A 22,979-nucleotide genomic window follows, 5' to 3' on the forward strand; every position below is an offset into this window, starting at 1 on the left:
CCACAGTATTCGACTCTCTTTCGGGCTCTCTTTCGTGTGCTCTTTGGTTGGGCAACATTAAAGCTATGATTAGTGGGTCCTGGACCCATTGTCAGAGGTGCAATTATGTCAGATGCTGAGCAGTGAAATCGGATCTGCAAGTGCCACACAGAAACGTGAGCGCTGCCCTTACGCCACATGTGCCACAGAAATGTGTTCAAAACATTTTCTACCCTATCCCAGTTGATGCACAGGACTTATTAAATTGATGTCTAATCTATTGCAAAGCTCAATTTTCTTTAATTATGTTCATTCGCCATTAAATGCGGTCCAAGTCGTTGCCCACAAATGCCCATCAGATTAGACTAATTAAGGCGACCCACGGAGGGAGATTATTGATTACCACTAAACACATTTAATGCCACCATCTCCATGGATTCCTTGGGGCTCCAGCGCTCCACCTGGTGGGGCCTTTTAATACCGTGATGTACCTGTGGAAATTTGGACCGTCGTTTGGGCTCGTTGGAGCTGCTATAAAGCAGGAATTTTCGTCTAGAGGTCATCCACAAGCACATCAAAAAATGCCGAGCTAAAGTTGCTGCGCTAATTTAATTTGTTTGTGCCTGCAATTCATTTGCCGTGTCGTTGACTTTTAATGCACACATCCAAGACATTGTTTGCTTACTTTTACTTGTTGCCAACCTTTTGCTTGACTTGGCTAACATTTTGGCCCAACTCTCTGGCCCTGTCTCTGTCTCTGCCATTGCCTTTGTCCCCTGCCTGGGCTCCGACCCTTGACATTGTTGGCTGCCGCCGAGGCAGAGAGTTTTGAACAATTTGTTTCAAGTTGCGCATGATTTGAGCTCCTCTGCTCAAAACTCATATCGAGCATGTTTTAATATTAATTCTCCGCATGCTCCATGTGCTGTCTGGCTCTTGAAATTCCATACCGAATGCATTTACGCGAATTAATTTTGCCCACAAACCAGCGAATGTGGTGCAGCCAGACAGAGCTCTTGCCGCAGGTATTTGATGTACATGTACCCTGTACCCTGTACCAACCGATTAATCTCACCCATCCAACGCCACTGACATGGACCATCAATCAGCATCGAGTGTGGGGGCGAGCGTGTAGCACGCCGCTAATCAAAGAGAAAGCATTTTCCAGTTCCATCCGCTCAGCTCATAATTAAGGCACCGACTCAATCGATGTGAACGATCCAGGCCAGGCCAGAGGCAAAGGCAACTTAACTTTAAAGCGCCTCCTGGGTGGCAGCTTAGGTGCTCCCTTTACTGCCCTCCAGTTGCCATGGCCATTAATTTCGAAGCACTTGGGCAACCGTCGCAGGATTCCTTTAGACAATAAATATCCCAGTGTTGAGAACGCCGCGGCGGTCAGGTCGTTATTTTTGGGGCACTGCCACTGAAATGTTTCACACCTGCCGTTCCTCAAAATACAGGCACACGCTCCCCTCGCCACACAATCAACAGAAATTTATGCACAGTGGATCGATATTACTTTGAGTAAAGTTTGCAATCAAAATAAGTACAAAAATGTAAAGCAAAGTCTTTCAAAGTACATTGAATTGTTTGCGTGGCAGCCCACCGTGCACAGCCCTCGCACATCGCTCTGATTGATGGCCAAGGGTGCCGCACTTTTTAGTCTAAAAGTTACCACAGCTCTGCATAACTTTACAGGTCTCGTACTACAAAAACTAATAAACAAAAACAATAATAAACAATAAAAATACAATAAATATTTAATGTTGAGTACAATTTGTTCGTGGGGTGGCTGACAAAAACTGGCTGGACTGACTGGGCGATATCTGTGGATAAAACTAATGATGCGATCTGTGCGAGTAGTTGGTGGATGAGGTGGTCATCGACTGCAGCTCGGTTGTGCGCTTTTGCACGTCCAGCGACATTTTGGTGGGGCAGAAGAGACCCATCCAAGCGCGTCGAGCGGCTGCATCGAAGAGCACAAAGTAGACGAACAGCACGAATCCCTGCATGGTGGCCGTGATGCAGAACAGATACGAGAAGGCCACGCCCGCCTGCATGAAGGCGAAGATACCGAAGATCCAGGAGAGCCCAAGCAGGAAGAACAGCAGAATGGAGAGCCGGATCTGCTTGACGACCATCTTCCGCTCGGACTTGTGGACGCTCTGGCTGAGCGAGTGCGAGATGCTGTAGAAGACATACACAAAGATCACCAGATTGGCCACAGTAACCAGGGTGACGGGCAGCACCAGGCCGAAGATGAGGCCGTGGCCCGATGGGTAGCAGATCCCAGTGTCGGTTGCCAGCTGACTGGACGAGGGCAGGTAGCAGTCCGGGTCTATGAAAGCCACCAGCAAGGTGGGCAGCAGGGGCAGGGACCAGGCCACCAGCGCCGCCTTCAGAATGTAGTGGCTGGGCCGCTCGATGCCAATCACCGTGACGTAGCGCTGGAACTGCAGGAAGGCGATTATGAGCATCCAGCAGAAGAGCACCAGAATGGAGTACTGCAGGCTGGCCCCCAAGGCCACGCAGCGTGCGGTGTCTCCGTTGGCCACCAGCTGTTCGGATACGTCGTCCGTATTGAGGAAGACAAAGAGAACCATTTCGAGGGTCATGGCCAGGCACAGGTGGAGCAGCACCTTGGTGGAGGCCTGGCTGCGCCAACTCTTGAAGAAAGCGGCGGTGAGGAAGATCCCAATCACCCCCATCAGCGACAGGCAGCAGCCCACAATGGAGATGATGTCCAGCACCCGCTCGTTGAGGGGCGTGATGAGAACCTCCTCGCCCAGGTCGTTGGTGCGGTAGCTGCCGCCGATCAGGAACGAGAACTGGGTGAGGTGGTCCGTATGGCAAACGATGATCGGATCCCGTAGCAGGTCCGAGCTGCTGCTGCTGCTGGTGGTGGTGACGCCGTATTCCGACCAGGTCGCATAGTCCCAGTAGCCGCAGCCGCTGCCCTTGCTGAGGGACCTCGCATCGGGCTCACGGATGTTCTCATTGCGCAGCAGGAAGGGCAGGCTCTCGGGCAGCATATGATCTGAAACATGAAGGGGCAACATGAGCATGAAGCCAGCTGTCACTGAAAAGTGAAGGATTACTCACTCAAAAGTCCTGGTATGGATATGGATATGACCTTGCTGCGAGGCCTGCGACTGCGTGTCCGCGACATCTCCACAAAGAGGGCATCGTGGGCATAGATCTTGAAGACCAAGTAAGTGGCTCCGCTCAGCTTCACCTTGGCCCACAGCTGATTGGGCAGGAAGGTGGCCATCTCCAGGTCGGACTCCCGCTTCAGGCTCTCCAAGCTGTCGCTGGCGCGCAGGAAGCGATACCAGAACTCGCTGCTCGATTTCCTGCCCTCGGCCTGGGCGGAGTAGATGGCTATGCCCGTGATGCTGTCGCACTCCGGATTGACAAAGAACACACTGAGGTTGCCGCTCAACAGAGCCTGGACTCCAATGTCCGAGAAGTTGACAGTTTCGACGCCTGTGGCTGCCACTTCGGCGGCATCGCTGGCGGCCTGGGCCTGGGGCACGACCTTGCCACACTGCTCTCTGGACACCAGCTGCGTGGCTAGACCGTCCATGTAGTCCTCGAACTGGCTGAGCAGAGAGTTGGTGGAGTTCAGCTGGGCGGAGAGACGCAGCACCTGGCTGTCGGTGGACATGATCTCCTTGTACACACTGACCAAGTCCGCGCTCACCGCCGCATCCTTGTCCTGCTCCATCAGGGCACCGAGGACCTGCCCCGTCATATGCACATCGGCGGGCAGGACACTCTTGTCGGGCTGCCTAAACATGTTCCTCATCGTGGCCGCCATCTGGCGCCGACCCTGGGTTTCGTTGGCGCGCCGCCTTCCCTCGAGGATGTCGTCGTGCAGGCTGTTCAGCTCCACGCTGATCGTGCGCTCCCTAAAGTGTCTCAGGCACACGACGGGCTGCCACTTATCTATTTTCTCCCACTTGGCCCTGTTGTCGTCTCGCTCACACCTCCTCGTGACCGGCATTCCGTTCCTGAGGATGCACACGTCGTGCAGGGTGGCATTCTCCCCGACTCTGGCCCGCTTCCACTGGTTCGTGTGCGGTGTCTGGTCGTGGTTCCGCACGATATAGTCGTGCCGGAACTCTTCCGGCTCGCAGCTTGTGGCATCACAGTACAGCAACTGCAGCCGAACAAAATCCGATTGCTTTATGTTCCGATCGCAGTTGTGGTACTTCTGTCTGCCGTTCACCAATCGACAGACCCTGTTCTCCTTCGAACATTTTTCGTTTGAATCCTCGCGTTTGCCTCGCGAGCTTAAAGATGTGCGGATATCAGCATAGGGGGATGAAGTGTTTGTGAATAAGGGATTATCTCTTATGAGAGCCTCCGACTCCCATGGGAGGGTCAAGGCCAGAAAGAGAACGACGCACCGCAACGAATTCATTTTCGCATGACTCAGTCGCATGAATCGCTTTTATCTTTTCTCACTTCTCCGATCCGACATATACGTGTACTAAGAGAATACTACCAAGACGTCCGACTCTAACGGAGAAACGCACAGCACTAAATATTGCGCACTGAGCTTTCCGTCCGCTCAGCATTTCCCAGGCCAGAACATACCCCAACAGCAGCGACACCACCGACACAGACACTGGCGTGGTCTGGTGTGCGTTATCAATCGACACCACGATCGTTTATCGGAGAATTTAGTTGCCTCTGTCCGAGCACGTACTCGGCGCTCACCTGAACTTCCCCTTAAACTTGCTTGTTGAACCACCAATAATTACCATTTCGCAATGTTTGTGTAAATAAAATTAACAATGCTGACAAAGATGCAGTGAAGGTTAATGTCAAACTGTTATCATTTCTTTATTGCCTTTTTTCCTAGATAACATATAATTCATTTATTATTGTAAACAAGAATAAAAATAGCCGAAGAGAACGACTCACCTATCGATCATCAAATTAACATTTAAATATTATTAATATCTACCACTGATCTTTCCCATTTCGTTCAATACCACAGTGCGTGCCAGTATCTGGTATCGATAAGGCGGAACGTAAGGTCTAGCTCTATTCGCTGATATTGACATTGCCATTAGCAGGGCCTTGGCAATTGAGCGATAATATAAATCTGGACTTGTGACGTCGCCACAGAGTGGATTGTGTTTGAGCAAACCACAATTTCACGCCTTTTTACTCACCAATACACACACACACACACACACATATAGTACGAGTGCTTTGGCTGATTCATTGAGAAATTTGTTAGCTCCACTCGGAGATAAGAGGTTTATGGCATTTACTTGGAAAGCAGCGAACAGAAATAACCCTGAATGACTTAGTACATTTTATTTTTTGAAATTATTGTCACTTAGTTCTGGCAAACACCTTTGCGAGGTTTTAACATATTTTTCAAAATTTTCCTTGAAGGACAGAAGCGCTCCTTCACGGGGAAGGGATCAAGTACATCGTCGTGCAATCAATTATATTGTAATGCTTTGAATAATGTTTTACATTCAGAAATAGAGAACATGTTTTTCGTAAAACTTAATTTGAGAGTCTAGTCGTGAGACATTTTAATTCGAATCTTATCGCCGCAACGTGACAAATTTTAGACCGGGGGTCTAATGAACCCAACTTGCCCAGCACCTTATGAGTCAGAACATTGAATGGATTGATTGATATATTGAATCATATTAAGCTTATAGCCAATTGCGATAGTGGGGTCACAAAATGCTTGAGATTAAGCTTCAGCGGTGTAGAGAAAGTAGCACAAATTGTGTGACGAGACGAGCGATTAATGTCAGTCACTGACCATCCCAAAGGCGGAGGAAATTGTGTTTCCTGAGACAGATAACCGCAAGGGAAGTAACTATCCAGGAAGGCTGCAGCACAACTCAATTTATTTTGCCAGCTACCAATGTTCTCTCTCCCTGCGTCCTTTGCTTCCGACGATTATCATCAACTGAAACTGCAGAGTTACGAGTAGGCGAGCATGCCTAATCCACCTTGGATGTGCAGGCACCGCCACTGACATTGTAAGCCAGTTTTTGGGTGAAAAAATGTAATTTTTATAACCAACTTCCATGGCACGTATCCGAAGAGCTGCGTGGGCTCCTTCCGTGTGGGTTACGGAAATTGTTGGCTTGTTGACACGTTTTCAATTATCAGTCAAATGTCGCTGACGAATTCAAATACTAACCCGAACCGGGCATACGTATACTACATTCCATACACATCATTGGGCCCCAAAATTGATGGGACTGCAGGCATTCAATCAAATGTGTCACATCCTGACACGGTTCACTCTTCCTTTATTGCCAGCAAAGGCACCAGCAGAAGCCAGCAGGGTGCTGGCATATGAAGAACGTGCAAATACCAAACGAAATATTGGGCTTCTTTTGCTCGCTGTCTGCGTTATTGGGATTGTGCAGTTCTTGAGTTTTTATGTGCGACCGAAAATCCAATTAGCAGAGCCACCAACAGAAAAGCGGAAGAAGCCCTCAAAGCAAACTTCCTTGGGGGGCAACAAGTGACTGGGATAAACAAGTCCACGGTGTGGCAGACAGGAAATCATTCAAGAGAGCTCCCAGAACTGCCAGCTCTGTGGTCGTGTGACCGCCAACGATGGTAATAAATTTTCCCAGGGCCAAGCTCAACTGCATCAGCATTGTTGCACTTGTTGGTAGTCGTACTTGACTGGCTGCCTGGCTGCCTGGCTGCCCGGCTGGTTGACAAGGTTACGAGACGATGGGGAAACAGGACCCCAACCTGGCTGGGGGCTCAAATGTGATTAGGGTAGATTTTGAGTAGAAAAAGCTGCTCCAAGGAGAGGACCGAGCGAGCGATGTCTTAAATTGAGCTGGCGGGCAATGAGCCGTGCCGACATTTACGCACTTTTAACGACTCTCCAAAGCCCGCACGCACGCCCCGTTAATATTGAGCACACATTATATTCGTTTCGTTCAATAAAAATTGGTAAACTTTGCTTTGGCTTTTAAGCACTTGAATGCCTCGTTGACGCTCAGCGAAACTGGCTGGGGAAATGTTTAATGGAAATCGGAAGAGAGCATCTTCCCACATCCCAAATATAACTCATATGCATAAGAGGAGGCGGTACTCAAATGTTGCTGCTCCGCTGCAGATGGGATCGGATCCATTATGCTCATTACGCGCCGCCATTCTTCATTCCAGCCCTAAAAAAAAACCCAAAAAAACAAGAACGAACCAAAAAAACCAAACCAAACCACATCTCAGCATCTTCACATCTCCACCTCGCCGTTCCGGCCATGTCAATTGCAGCCAGAAGAAATTCATTTTGGCTTGCGGGCAAAGTTAAATTAGATTTTTTTCTCCAGAACTCGTTCAGTTCGGGTTCCTTTCTGGGGCTCTGACAACAGGTTGCGGGGATTTAATGAAATTAGGCAGCTACGCTGAATGTTTGCTGCCATACAGGGTGATTCTTGAGGCACGGGAAGGGAGCATACACGGGAAGCCAGACCCTGTCAGGCGTAGTCGGATTATGGCCACAATTTTTAACAGCCTTCATTTTACACAATTGGCAAGGCAACAAATATGCGAGTATGCAGATGCCGCGCGAACTTTGACACGACACGACACACATGTGGCCCACTCTCTCCCCGTGGACAGTTTGTATGTTTTATACCAACTCTGAAGCAATTTAATTTAATTACAACGTCTGGTGCCACTGTTGCTGCTACTGCTGCTGTTCCAGCATCATCTAATTTCATTTTGAGCTGAGGGCCACGCCAGGCAACAGTTGCCCCATAAACCCTGACACACGGTGCACGATGTTTGGCTCCAAGTTCTAACAGGATTAGCCCCGGTGGCACACATGCCGTACTCTTGTTGTCCTGGTTCTGGCTGCAATCCCTGCAGGCCTCGGCATTTGCATAAGCTACCCTTGAGCCGAGTTTCGTTGGTGTGGGGTTGGGTGGGGTGGATTATATTTTGGAGCTCATGTTCGACAGCGATTGATTGGAAATTCCGTTCAACTTTGGACCGGAAATTGTCTAGCAAATGAAATGGGTTGAATGGCCTTTAGTTGATTAAATTAACCCAATCGCTCTATCGAAAGGAATCCTTCAAAGCATCCATTCACATACTCCTACTCGGAGAATTTTTTGTGTGTGTGTGTGGGTTTTTGCTGTGGAAAAACTGGGACAAGTTTTCAATTCGGAGAGATGTGAGTGAAAACTTTTGCTCGAGATGCGACAAAATGAAGTGCTTGAGAACAGAAGGGAAGACATCCACAATGCCTGGCGAATGTTTCTAATGAAAAACCACTCTGGCGGAGACAAAGAAGTCCACTCAGAGATGCGGCTCCGCCTCCACTCGTCTCTCAGCTCCCAGCTTCCAGCTGCTCTCTAATGTCAGAATAAGCGTTCGTAAATCAGCTTTCAGACTTACTCGGGAAAAAGTTTCGCCGGCTGCACATGCATTTTGTAGCATGCTTAACGATGCCAAAACAGGCACGGACATGCCCCGCAGCGAGGTCACGTAAAGAGATTTTCAATTTGATGCGCCTACAACTACACGCACTTGGGCATGGCTTCAGACAAGATAAGCTTTCTTTAACACAAAACAAGTTTGACAAGCTTCGCAGAAGTTGTACCTTGTACCTTGTTCTTCGAAATATTTAACAGTAGAGAGTGACTATCTCTTTGTCTCTCTTTTTCGCAGCGCCATTCTATTTAATTAACATTTAATGTTAATGTTTACATTTCATGTGCAATGTTAAATATTAACAGAATACTTAACATAACATTAACATTTTTATGTATTTTAACAGCGCCTTTCTATGCGCTTCTCATAAGTTGTACGTAAGCTGCTGTTGTTCCTGGAATTATTTAACAGTAGAGAGTGACTATTTCTTCTTTATCGTCTCTCTCTCTCTCTCTTGCTGACTCTCTGTCTCTTGCTGTCTCTATCTCGCTCTCTCTCTCTCTTTCTGTCTCTCTCTCTCTCTTGCTGTCTCTCCCTCTCATGCTCTCTCTCTCTTTCTGACTCTCTTTCTCTCTCTCTCTTGCTGCCTCTCTCTCTCTTTTGCTGACTTTCTCTCTCTTGCTGTCTCTCCCTCTCATGCTGTCTATTGCTGCCTGTCTCTATTTCTTGCTGGCTCTCTCTCTCTCCTGCTGTCTCTCTCTCTCTCTTCAGCAATCCGCGCCGCTACATTCTTATCACAGCTTGTAGTTCTCCCGATCTCTTATTCAAAGCGGTCATTAAATCGGTGTCGTGATCGCGCGCCAAAGGTTTCATTCATTCTCTATGACCATGTACGCATATGCACTGTGAGGTAGCTCTAAAAAAAACTTTCGCTCTCGTTTTTATCATTTATATACATATGTACATATGTATGCCAACAGCTGGAGGAGATGTGCATGAGAGAGATGCAGAGAGACATCGATTCGTCAGTATCAGTCTGTCGGCGTTTTCATGTTGCGTTGCCGCAGTCTTTTTTTTCTTCTTTGTAGTCGACAAAGTTCACTTCTGCGTGGGGTTTACTGTACACATTTATGGGCCTACGTGGCACTGCGCTTAAAGTCTATACTTATTTTGATATACAGACACAGCCTGGCGAATGCTTTTCCATTCGGCCAACATGTCGGCGTCGGCTTTTGTGACCCATATGAAATAATTAAGAGCCGACTTTGATTACACCCCAGGGTAAATTGAACTCCAATTATATTCCATTTGACCTCCGTTTGCTCGATTTTAATATAAATTTAATATCATCCTGAATCCTTGACAACCGTAAAACAAACATCAAAAGCGCCATCATCGCAGAAAACAAAAGGAGAGGAGAGCAGTGGAAAAGCACGTGCTGTAAATGAAAAAATGCGGCATAAAGCACGGACTTAATTGCCGGAAAAAAAGGGTTAATTGCCCGCGTATTTGGTTTGTGCACGGCAGGAAGTACCCGAGAGTACCCTCTTCTCCGGACATGGACATACAAAGTTTCGCTAATGGAAAACAGCAGGCATAAAGCCCTGCGTAACCTCATTTCATGCGCGCGGGAGATACATTCATTACAATTCGAAATTTCCGTATTTTCTCAGAACAAAACCCCTTACGATTATGCAGCATGGCTGGAGAAATTAATTTACGCAGGGCTAACAGAGAGCCCCAACAGAATGCTGCTGAGTCAGGGGTCCTGCCTTGCCCCATTTCGAGTGCCCTGCAGCAGCATTTACAAGCGGTTGATGCATTTTTTATGTTGCCACATTACGGGGCACTCTTCCATGGCTGCATTACGTGTGCGTCTGCGTGTGTGTGCAACTTTTATCACTTGTTTGCTTTGCATTTTACGAGCATTTAAATACAATGAGAACAGCGCTAAGCGGACAGCTGTTGCATGTCACAGTGTCGTGCTGCATCCCGGTCCGTGCTCGTGCCCGTGCCAGGCCAAAGGCTAAGCAGACATTTTTGCCATTTTCCATTTCCCATTTCCCGCGTGATGCTGGCTAATTAGACAGACACGACACGACACTACACTACACAGTAGCTTCAATGTGAGCCACCACTCGTACAAGTGCCACACAGCAGCGTGTGTGCCCTAAGGGCGTGCCCCTCTGTGCCACTCGACAAAGTAATGCAATGAACGTTATTTGCACAATTCCGGCATAAAACTCATTATGCCCAAGTGGCCGCCTCTATTGCCGCATACGTATTCGTCCTGCAGATACAGACAGACATGCAGACAGATGGACAGACCAGAAGGAGGAACTTATGAATGCCAAGCGGACAAACTGGCAAACTATTACTTAATATGGTGAAATATTGCAAATTTATAACTCTCATGCGAGAGAGGGAGCGAGAGTTCAGAGTTCAAAATGGCACGCAAGCACACACAGTGGGTGCTGAGGGGGGAATGCAAAAGTTTTCCGTAATATTTGAACTGCAAAAATGGAATTTATGTGCTCTACGGTCCGTGTCCGTGTCCTATGTGGAGTAAGCAGCTTTTTGGCGCATCCGCATTATGCAGACCCTCCACTGCAGTCAGAGTTGATTACTGTTGGAAACACAATAGATTAAATAAAAGCGCAAATAAATTGCATTCGAAATGGCGCAAAAATACCATAAATATGGAATTATGGAAATTTTCCCCCACACAGATAAGTAAATTTCGTGTTTACACGGAAAATATTGAATAATTGAGTACTGAGTACTGAGCACAGAGCACTGTATGTGAGAGGACGCTCAAAGTTTCAGAAGCACTCAGTTAGATTTTATTACATGTTTTTCAACCTGTTCCTTTTCCTGGAACATTAATAATTCATATATGTAAGAGCTCTTGGTATTCCATTGCATATGTTGGAGTACAAAAATTTCCATAAATTAGCCAGCTGCCTCTATGATATGCATCTACGTTGGAATGACTAAAGCACATAAATTTCCTAAGATAAAGCCCCACCCATACCCAAGCCAATTTCTCATTCCTACTCCTAATTCCAGCTCCTCATTCCATATGCAAATGCTCAGATCCACTTGAATTCCTCTTTCTGTACGAGTATATGTCAGCCATATGGTTATTTTGTCTGGAGGGAAAAACAAAATGCTAATGTCAGAGCCAGAGTCAGAGTCACAGTCAGACAGAACGACATCGGCGGCGTGGCACTCGCCATGTGACAGGTAGCACTTTCACAATGTCAACCCTTTTTAAACATACTTCCAAAGTGTAACAGCATTTGCTTCATTAATTTCTAAGCACTTCTACGCCCTTTGACTCGGTCACATGACACTGACAATGAACATGGAAATATGCGAATCTGGTGGCATCTGTCTGAGACAAAAAAACAAAAGGAGAAAAGCCAGAAAGTCAGAAAAACTTTGGTTTAACCACTATCATCCAGTCGCACTCCACTCGACTCGACTCGACTCAATTTCAGTTTGGTTTATGCTTTTTTGGCAACTTAATTTGATCACATGTCGTATACGACATGTGAACCAAGCACAATGTTAGGAAAGGGAAAATAGAAACAGAAAAAGTATCTTTTGTGCTCTCGATGCACTCAACTATTCCGTTATGTACTGCCTTGGGTTCTGGCTGTCTGTTTCGTGTTTCGCATTTCGTGTGTGTTGTGGGGGAGATTCATTTTGGTTCAGTTGTTTGCCCATTTAACTGCAAGCCACAGAGCAACAGCCGCATGCAAATATTGATTTTTTTTCCGACATGTCTGCAACAGCGAGAAACCAGCTTGCGAAAAGCCAGAGACAGAGCCACAGCCAGAGACGAAATAAAAAGTTGTTTGAATTGTTTGGGGTCTGGCGGCCATGTGAGTGGACATGAATAGTGGATTGATGGAGAGGCAGGAAAGCAAAAGCAAAGGCTAGACTGCGAGTGGGAGTGGGAGTCTGTGTCGAAACCAGAAATTAGTGGCACATATAAATCCTGCAGGTCTGTGGGTCTGGGCCAGCCAAAGCCAAATAGGATTTGCTGGATGCGAAAGTGTGCATTGTAAAACCAATTCGTTTCCATTTGTCCTCGGCGTCACTTGCACTCCACACACACAGACACACACTCAGGAATCCACACAATTGAACTCTGCCTTGGTGCTGCTTCATTCCTGTTGCCGGAGCTCTGATAGTCTGATCCTGATCCCAGTGCTGACAATGCCAGTGACAGTGGGAATGCAAACACAATGCACAATGCAGAACACAACACAAAAGACGGCATACAGAATGCGCAATACGAATACAATGCAGGTGGCCCGTGGCCACAGTGGTGCAGAGTCATAGAACATGGACAGCACATCGAAGGAAGAAACTCCATAAATCAGAGCCTGCCTCACCAATCATTGAAGGATGTTTCTCACCAGCTACCTTGTGGACTGTGCTTTGAAATGGATGTATGAGCAGCCCGCCCTTCCAGACTGAGCATCGAAGACTCTTAACATCTTAAAATGGTTTCCAACTGGTAGCACTGTGCTGCCAGCCAGTGTGGCAAAAGGAAACACAAACGCAAACGGAAGCGTTGGACACTTAACCTGATTGCACTCGATTCACAAGCTGAGCTCGGATTTGCGGCTCTCGATGTGTGGTTGCTCCGCTGCTTCACAGGAATTTCTGTTCGTCCTCGCCCCTCCGCAGGTTTGCCTAAGCTCGGACTGAGCAGTCCACGGGACTGACCGGCCAAGTTTTAATTGCCCATCAACACTTTATGACGTAGGCGGGACGGCGCCCACCTACCAGCCATAAAAGGCATATACTTATAGGATATATATTTGTGTGGCGAGCATCGGGGGAGCTATTTTTATACAAAATATTGAGCTGAAACTGCCGCAGGTCACGGCACATGGCACGGCAGTGTTTGGTCAATACTCACTTATGGGTCCCACGTTGCAGCAGCTGCCAGCACACAGCACGGAAATAAATTGGAGGCCCAAAGGTTAAACTCTGAATCTGTCACCTGCCGACTGACATCCTCGCACTCTGCTCTCTCATTGTGATTCAAATGCGAAATTGGGGGAGTGGCGGAGTGAGAGTTTGGGAAAGCACTTAATGTTGCGTGAAAAGCGCGAGAAAGCCGAAATGAATGGAGCACAAGGAAATAAACTGAACTGTCGATTCCCACTTTGACAGCATCACAGCAGAGCACTCACTCAGCCGCAGCACACAGCCCACAGCCGTAAAGCATAAATAATTCAGGATACGCGGGGAGGGGGCGGGACCATTTTCTTTTTCACGCCAAAGAAAGATTGACTTTTAATTTGCCATGGCAACTCCCGAAAATGGGGAGCATCTTTTTTTTTGTTGGTCCGCAAACCCGCGGCTGTGTTGGCTTTCGCTTATAAATAAACCAACAATTTGTTGCTTCTCAAATAGCGGAAATTCCAATTAATATGCAAATGTACGAGTGCTCGGGATAATTAACCAGGAGAACACAGCACTGACGATCTGAGTATTTGCATTGTATCCCCGCGAAGCATCATCAGAGGACCTATCACAGGAGCCAATGTCATTACCTCTACAGCGCTGACAGAGCACATTCCACAGGCTGCCATTAGGGGCGCCTGCCCCTAAAACTGTTAGAACTGTCAACTGAAGCGCCACCGCCACCCCGATGACATTTCAATAAACAGATCTCACTCTAAACAGTATTGATTAACAGGCCATGGATGAGCGGCAAAATGGAAATGAGTGGAAATGACAGACAATTTGGGAAGGCAATGGGAAGCAGCTGCATGGAGTCTGGACTCCATGTCTGGACTGAAGGCCTGCAAGGGCACTAATAGCCACAGGATGAGACGGACAACGCCGGACAATGCAGTCCAATTAGGCAAATGGAAGGGCGATTAAGTCCGTAAGGTCATGTCCGCATGTTCATCAAATAATGGCAAAGTCATTTCCATTTATTGCACACAATTTCAATTATATCGAGTGCCGTGTTGTGGTCCTGAATCGAACTCGTGACAAATGTCTATTGCGGAATAGATTTGCATGGGCTGTGGCTGGAGCTGGGTCTGGGCATGGACCTGGCCCGCAAATGGCAGTCATTTATCAAAAACAAAAGGCGCTGACTTGGCTGCTTTTACCTGGCGATAAGAAAAGCCAGGAACCATGCCACCCACACTCACCCCTTGGCAGAGGCCTTTTGTTCGGTTTGATGTTGCCATTTAGTGAGGCTCCTTTTGTTGCTGACAACCGGAGATAAATACATATATACTATAGGTCATTTTATTGTCGTCCGTTTGTGCTGAGAGGATTGGCAGGGGAATCAGTGTGCTGTGCATATTTAATGGCGTATGCAAATGCAAAGGGTCTCGTATCTAAAATGGCTTAAAGGCCGCTTTATTTACGAGTCCAACAATACCACAAAAAACATATTTAACTCACTCGCCGGCATTGTGTTTCAAAGGAATCTGCCCACACCCACTGGGCCTAATGCCAATCCACTCTCCTGCATAGGCATTTTGTAGGCAACCCCAATCCGCATTAGTCTGCTGAGAAGGCCCTAAATCAAATTGCCCTTCGTTGGATTTGACATACGACCCGGCCTCTTATCAATGGGCGGGCTTAGACCCTCATACGACATAGCGATTTCTAAGGGCACACATCTACATATGCACATGGGAGTGTGTGCATTGACATTCCCAATGATTTGGCTGGGTAGCAATTAAGTCGAGAGTTCAGCAGCTTTTTTAATTTCAGACGAAATTCCTAAGCTGCACACTTCAACATGAACCATTCGTGTCCCTTCAATGTAAGTTCGTTAACATTTCTATTTCTACATATATTTTCTGCTTCAGAATGATCTGTTTTTGGACAAGCTTTCAACGAACTTTGTGAATCATCAACTGAGAATGGTTCTGCCAGTCCATAAGGGTGAGTATCTATTGGAAACCCAATGGTCTACTGATGACATCAATATCGAGCGTTTTAAGTTCCAGTTTTATAAATTAAATTTTATTCCTTATTCTGTGCGATTCTGGGCAATTATATCCGTAAATATGACTCCTTTCTGTATCGATATATCCCTGTGTGTGGCAGCCACGAGCATATAAGAGCATTTATCTAAGAAACAGAGGCACAGATTCAATCGATATTTCACTCAAGTCTAACCATTTCGAAGCACTCTCTCGCTCTCTGTCTATACACATACACAAATACATATATCAATTGCAATCAATCAAAAATGTGAAAAGCATGGAAAACTCGTTTGCATTGCAATGCAGAGACAATGAAAGTGAAAGCTGAACCAGAAACAGAAACAGAAGCCAGGTGCCAGGAGCTGGGAGGTGGAAAAGTGCAATTTGATTTTCTATAGCAAAGCTTCTTTCTTTCATTCATTCATTCATTCCTAAACTTCACTGACATTGAATCCGGAACGACTGCCAGGCACTGCTGAGCCCCTGGTAAGTGTTGAAGCCATACAAATTTAAGCAAACTCGAGGCACCCGTGAAATGTTTGCTTTGATTTCGATTTCATTCACTCGAAAACTAAACGAAATCATGCGGAGTGGAATGAAGTGAATTTAAATTGAAGCTACGCTCAATTGGGATTTGGCCATTGCCCCGAAAGTTTTCCATCAAAGCCTTGGCGCCTTAGACATGGTCTTTTCCGCCTCCCATCCTTTTCAAAATTACATTTTAAATTAGTTGTTCTTAATGCCATTGGCTGTCGTCGTGATCGGGCTTAGTGGCAACTGCTGCGTGGGGCCATTCCAAATCCATTTGCTGCAGCAAATTGCACTCACAAGTGGGAGCTCTTAAGCCGCTTACCGTCAACCACCGGGGAGCCACCGAGTTCACAGGAACTCGGGGATATACTATCTGTTCGAGAGCTCTGCGAACCCCATTAATGGCGCATATGGAAACTGATTGTAGATAAATAATGAATTGTTTGAATAGCCGATTAATGAAGAGAGAACAAGTTGTGCGGCTTAGGAGGTGAATGAAGACAGAGAGAACGATTGGATAAAGGAGACCAAAACACTTTATTTATTAGTTCATTTAGAGCAATGTCTCTCTGAAGTTCCCAATGGCGACACAATCCCTCCTTTCCTCAATTCGATTGAAGCATCCAAATATCTTTTTTGTTTGCTTTTTGTGCATTTTCTGGTGCCCACTTGCTGGAATTCCACCTTTGGAATTCTAATTTTTTCGTACATTCCCAAGCACACCCGAAAGGATAGCCGGCAAGGACATGTGCAACTATTACCAATTATTCTCTTTCGGCATTCCTACGAGTGTGCTGGAGATATTTTATGAATCGATACGTGCAAATGGCCAGGCATCCAGACGGGCACGAGTAGATATTCCTAAGGTATTCCCCATAGCCGTAAGTGTTGCCCTGCCTGATATTTCGTACGTGCACCCACAACATGAACTCATAAATATGTATTGATTTTCCATTCGTGGCTCGCACGAGCATAGAAAACGCTTGGAAATTCGTGGTGGCAGCGTGGAGCAGCAGCAACAATGGCAAGCCCAGGACAGAGTTATGATTATGGAAGTTTTTTCAGCACATAAATGGAAAATAAATGCGAGAAATTCAACGTAATTTGCGACGCCCCGTGGAGTCAGTGAACCAAAGAGATGCAGAAAGGTGCTTTATCAAATATTTATCGCACATCCCATGCCAGTCAAGCGAGGGAACTGCAAATTGCAGCGAGACATGCAAATAGGAAACAAAGAATCATGTGCCACGACTCCTCCAGAGCCCCAGCTCCACTTCAGCGCCATGAAGGATGTGTGTAATCCAAGTGAGACATGTCTACATCACGAGTTCATTAATTTGGCCCCGAATAATGCACTGCCCCTCCGTACGCAAATAGAGCGGGGAAACCCATATGTTTCTACTACATTTGCTCTGACTAATGGGCTACAGTGGGCCATGGGATGCGTTGCGTTGCTGGCTGTGGCCTCTGTGGCGTGTGTGTAATGTGCCAAAAATTGTGAAAACACTCATAACAAATTTGTTTGATGTGCGGAAATTTGTCAAAAACATTTCGCACAAAAACCAACATTGAATTTCCACTTGTGTGTGTGTGTGTGCGGTACTTTATATCTGGAATAAAAGAGAGTACGTATATTAGATCCAGATTAGACAAAGAGATTGAGCAATGAATGCTCTGAATTGTATGGCAATTACACCACAGCCATATGTCATTTATAGTTAAGTAATGGCAGATATAGTATTGTGGCTGTGCACAAAATACAGAAATGCAGCGCCAAAACCAGGGCTTCGTAACAGTTGCCAAAGGCCGGCACGGCCCGGCCCCTGACCAAGCAATTAAAACTGCCAAAAACTAATGCCACCGCAAAATGGGGCTGCCAGTTTTATGGCTGCAAACTGGCCGCAAAGCTCGCACTCGAAATGTTCAACAATGTGCCAAAATCAGCAGAAAGAAGTGGCATGAAGAGTCCATCCCCAACCTTAACCACATGCTTCTGGGTACTGGCGGCAAATTAAAAACCATCGACCATCCAGCAATGAGCATCGATGGAATGAAAATTTATTATCAACCGAGTGCCCAGCAGCTGTGGCGGCTTAAAACGGATCAAAAACTTAAAGGCCGCTAAGCCCCTGCAGGCCTAATTGTAAAGGACACTTGACATAATAAAGGTTGCCGCATCAAAAGAATATTTTTTAATATTTTAATTGGCAAAAAGGCAAATGAAAATCATTGCCAACGGGGTGGGGCTTACACAACATTAAAGTGGATAATGAACTGATGGAAAATTTATATTTTTAAAGGGCTGAAACTATTCTTTGTGTACAGTGCAAATATGCACAGAAAATAGTATAATTAAATTGTAAATCTTTCAGTCAACAGATAAGCACCTTTGAGACCACTTGCAGCCGCTTCTTATCTTTGTTTGCTTCGGATCTTATCTGTGCTGCAGCTTCCCCAGGAACTGCGCCCAGTTTCACTAGGTCTTGGAGTGTCTACCAACAAGGTCGTGATTATCGTGCCGCGAAAAGTAAATTTATTAAGCAGAAGATTCATAAATCATCAGACAGACAGGTGCCTGGCAGAATAAAAACCAAGTGAAAAGCCAAAATGGAAACTAACGCTGTTTTTGCACTTCATCCGTTCCACCAACGGACTTTTCACACAATTCGAATCTTTTACTAATTAATCCAATAACAGAACCCTCGGCAGCAGCATGGAATACTGATTGTAAACGGGCCGGGCTCTGTTTACCCGTTCAAAGAAATGTTATTTGTTTAAGTTTTTCCCAAAAAGTGCCGGCGGAAAAGGTTTCGTGTAACAACAGCTTGCCGACAATTGTTGAGCCCGGAGGTCGAAGATTTTTGTGTGCTATACTTGTGTCCCTTTTGCCATTTCATCTTGGAATAATTAAGGCAAACAGAAATGAATTTTTGCACGTGCTGCGTTCAAGAAATTGCTTTTCGTCCGCTTCATTTTTCTGGCCTTTTATGTTTTTACTGGTATATTCTTTACTCTTCTTTTCCCTGCTGCTTTGCCGCTCATTTTGTTTTTATTTTTTATTTTTAATTTACGTCTGAGTTTGTACAAGTTGCCGTTGTCGTGGGTTCTGTGTCAACAGCACAAAGGCCGCACCGCACACATCGCCAACAGTCGCCGCATAGTCCCATTCCAGTATTCCAGCTGCATGTTGCGCAATGCCATCTAAGACAATAGTTGCATGAACCTAGCATGTGCCGAGAGAGCTCCTCCTCCTCCTTTTGGAGCATTCGCAACTGCCAGCGTGCCAGTCAGCCAGTCAGCCCTTCTGCCAGTCCGGGACTTTAATATTGTTCTTTTGTTCTGCTTGAGTCCGGGAAAACAACAATAAAACGAAACGCCAAGCGGAAGAGTTTACAATTAGCTTGTTAACAATGGCCCCGGCATACTCGGTGTATGCGTGATGCGCTCCGAAAAGGAGAACAAAGCTGCAGTGCCTCTGTATCTCCGACTCTATCTGTCTATCTTTTGTTGGAGAGCATTGCAACCATGCCAGGCAGTTCATAAAAACCAGCAAACGAGCACCACTTTGTGCTGAAAGAGACCAAGCTTCAAAAATAATTATCAAATTATTTTGGTAAACTGTTCTCCGTTTTTACACAGAGTACTCACAGAGTTGAAGGGTATATTGTGCTTGTGTAAATGTAAGCAACAGCGTTTCCGTCTCGCCAAAGCATATGTCATTATCCGATGCTCGTTAAGAACCCAGGCAATACAGGGAATAAAATCGGGCCAAACCATTTTTGTGTTTTGTGTTTAAATATACTTCTAATGTCAGAAGGTTTTTTATTGCCCAGTATCTGTGCGTCGAGGCTCTTGGCTGCACTGTTCCCTTTTTTTTGTTGAAGCTTAAAATCTTTATGCATATTTCATGCTGTGCAATAAGGGGGGAAAATAGTGGAAAAAGCGCGAAACAAGCAACGGCGGGGGAAGCGAGTTGCCAGAAGTGTTGGCCTGTAATTTACCCAAGCAAAGTTGGGCGCTCGTTTGGGCGCCGCCTGACTACAAAACACTTTTACTCAATTTTGTGTGTGGGCGTGTGCCCCGTGGCACCGGCAAAGTTTCCTCATCATAAAAGGGTTAAGTGCAGAGCCCTGTATTAAAAATTGTGAAAGTTTTGTACTTAGATTTCACATAGCTTATTTTGGGCAAGTCTCACATATCACATATCAGAAAAATCAGAACTACAACACACAAATTACTACAAACATCTCCATCTGTGTGCTTAACAGTAGATACACGTTTGCAAATTGTAGAGATACTAAAAAAACCCCCATACAAAATGCCTAAATTCTAACAGATTCGCGAAACTTTCTATATAAACGTGCGAATGGCGGGATGGCTGCTCATTTCATGTTTGAAATCCCACCGAAATCGAGCCACAAGTTGTCGCGTTCCCGTTGCTGCTTCCGTGTCGCCTGAGTGAATCGTGGAACCAGCGAAGCGAGGAGTCCAGCTCAATAATTAATAATTGGTTGTGATCTGAATAAACGTGTGGAAAAATATTTGGTGGAGGTTGAACAAATAACAAAATAACAAATTACATAAAGAATTATCAGATTGACATTCAGCAATTTGGCTTTGGCAATGAATGTGAATGAAAGCGGGTGATTCTGACTATTTCAATTGAATATAAACCTTGCAAAAATGGTGCAGAAGGCCACACTGGCGCAACTTAAGAGTCTGCAATGGGGACGTCTCTTCAATATGTTCTACATAGAGCCGGTTGTCTTTATGCTCATCTTCTCGCATGTGCTGTCGGGTGAGCTGCATATGACTATGCTTAGCAGATCGTTGAGTACAATTCAACCCCACCTCAGGTACAATCATGCGCAATCAGCTGATCTACCAGACCTGTACAGTGATCTTTCAGTACAACGAGACGGACTGCAAGCTCTTGGATAGCAAAAACACCTCCACAGAGACACAAGTGAGCGAAATACCCAAGAATTGATATACAATTAGTTTGCTCATTGTTATAGGCCATCGAAACAGAGCTGCAATCGTATGTGGCCAACATGTTCCTGATCCGCACCCTCTTCGAGAGCATTGTACCGGCAATCTGTGGACTCTTTATAGGCTCCTGGTCGGATCACTATGGACGCAAGCCCCTGCTGATGGTATCCATGATTGGCTTTTCAGCCTCTTCCCTGGTTTCGTCCATTATTTGCTGGATGTCCAGCTACTATATGGTCAATCCCTGGTGGTACACTGTGGCCGCGGTGCCCCACTCCATGCTTGGAGGTCTGTGCGTGTTCTCGGTTGCCGCCTCCTGCTTCATATCGGACACAACGGATGTTAAAACCAGGCCTTATAGGTGGATACCACATTGCCGCAATAGAGGGCCAGAGGGTTTCTAATGTGTTATGTCCTTGTTTACAGAATGATGTTCATGGAGCTGATTCTCTTTGTGGCCCTCACTAGTGGCTCGCTGCTCTCCGGCTTTGTCTATGCGGCCACTAGTGCGGCCTTCGTGCAGAGTCTCTCCTGCTTGATGATCGTCTTGGCCACACTCTTCATAGTGTTGTATCTGCCCGAGAGCTTGGGCATGCGGCAGGATGATGAGGATATACCAGAGAGGCAAAAGGATGCGGCTGTGACCATCACCATCTCTGACCAGCAGCTGAATGTATCCGAGAAGTCTGAAAAGCTTGCTGAGAAACCCTCCCAGCTGGAGGAGAGTGCACCTGGTTTATTCAGTCTAAAACACGTCAGAGGTATGTTCAGTACTTGCTTCAAGCGGAGGGAGAATAATGCCCACTCCATCATCTGGCTGGTGACTTTTGCTGGCTTTGTCTCCATCTTTGTCGGCGGTAAGTGTTTCCCTTACAACTGACTACATCTATGATTGATACGCTGTCTCCCTCCGCAGACGGCGTGATGACTGTGATGTATCTGTATGTGCGTCAGCAGTTTCACATGACTGTGCGCGAGTACACCATCTTCGAGACAGTCAGTCAATCGGTGCCCATGATAGGAGCGCTCCTTGGCTTTCTTATTTTAAAAAAGGTAAAGGATTTGCCCAGTAATCCCCTAGGTATTGACTCTTCTTCTTCCAGATATTCGGTCTATCTGTGGTTGCGTTGGCCCTGCTCTCTCTCGTCTCGGAGATACTCAGCAGCCTGGCCAAGGGCTTTGCCTTCCTATCCTGGCACTTGTATCTGTCGGTGGCTCTCGGAGTATTTCGCTCTATTCAGGGCCCCATGTGTCGCACCATAGTGTCCAATATAGTGCCAGCTTCTGATACGGGTATGAGTATGATAAAGTATGGAGTATGATATGCCGCGTGAGTTCGAAAACTGTGATTACAAATGATTGCAGGTAAACTTTTTGCAATTGGCAACATTGTGCAATCGCTTGCACCATTTGGTGAGTGACTTTGCCATTAAACGTTTCCCCTATCCATCATAATTTGACTGCAGTGGCCGCACCCCTGTACACGGCCATCTACAAGGGCTCCCTGGCCAGCCACCCGGGAGGATTCAACTTCCTCAGCGCGGCGCTCTACTTAATATCGTTTATTCTGATTGGGTGAGTGTGATTGGAAAACTGGTCAGCCGCTTGAATCATTTTGCATAAATTAATTGCAGCTGTGTTCTGAGAATTAAGTTCAAGCACCGAACATTCTATGCCAAGTTGCTGAAGTAGTCAGAGCAAGCCGAATGCCTCCCCCCATCAATATTGATTGAGGTCGAGTTTGTCAACTTTACATAGCTTTCAAGTCGACAACTTTCCAAGGAGCACATTGAATAAATACAACTATTAAAAGTGTTAATTTCTTCCCTTCACTGGAGGCATTTGAGTCACAATGGGAAATTCTAACCCACAATCAAATCGTGTGGCAGACTCAAATTCCAAGATGAAATCCAAATAGTGAGGTTCAAGTGTTTGATTTGACATCAATTGGCAGAAGTATCTCGTTGCATGAATTCTGAATGGAAATGTATCTAATTGTTGTCAGAGTGGTCCTGTCGCACTGCTAGTCCTGTTAGTCCTGCCAGTTGCTTGTTGTTTTCAATGATGTTCGGTAAGGCCATGCATAACCCATGAGCGTTTAAT

General features: G+C 46.2%; 2 protein-coding genes across 6 annotated transcripts; one reads left to right on the top strand and one right to left on the bottom strand.

Moving 5' to 3' along the window:
* Positions 1-1,749: 1,749 nt before the first annotated feature.
* Positions 1,750-4,535, bottom strand: LOC111068199 (adhesion G-protein coupled receptor G2). The gene is made up of 2 exons (XM_022357557.2): positions 3,082-4,535; positions 1,750-3,016 (listed from the first exon to the last, which is right to left on the bottom strand). The coding sequence occupies exons 1-2, from the start codon at positions 4,424-4,426 to the stop codon at positions 1,818-1,820; spliced, it is 2,544 nt and encodes an 847-aa protein (XP_022213249.1). The 5' UTR covers positions 4,427-4,535; the 3' UTR covers positions 1,750-1,817.
* A 13,831-nt stretch (positions 4,536-18,366) lies between these two features.
* Positions 18,367-22,686, top strand: LOC111068537 (proton-coupled folate transporter). 5 transcript variants are annotated; one of them, XM_022358088.2, is made up of 10 exons: positions 18,367-18,455; positions 20,471-20,682; positions 20,741-20,850; positions 20,903-21,237; positions 21,303-21,733; positions 21,793-21,929; positions 21,980-22,169; positions 22,242-22,289; positions 22,343-22,451; positions 22,511-22,686. In XM_022358088.2, exons 2-10 carry the CDS (start codon positions 20,568-20,570, stop codon positions 22,566-22,568), a joined length of 1,533 nt encoding a protein of 510 aa, XP_022213780.2. In that variant the 5' UTR covers positions 18,367-18,455; positions 20,471-20,567; the 3' UTR covers positions 22,569-22,686. The 5 variants fall into 5 exon arrangements, with proteins under 5 accessions (XP_022213780.2, XP_022213790.2, XP_022213763.2 ...); XM_022358098.2 differs by having other exon boundaries at positions 18,370-18,455; positions 20,480-20,682; XM_022358071.2 differs by having other exon boundaries at positions 18,375-18,455; positions 20,221-20,682.
* Positions 22,687-22,979: the final 293 nt, after the last annotated feature.

Source organism: Drosophila obscura, unplaced genomic scaffold (assembly GCF_018151105.1).
Source record: "Drosophila obscura isolate BZ-5 IFL unplaced genomic scaffold, ASM1815110v1 contig_150, whole genome shotgun sequence".
Lineage (NCBI taxonomy): Eukaryota > Metazoa > Arthropoda > Insecta > Diptera > Drosophilidae > Drosophila > Drosophila obscura.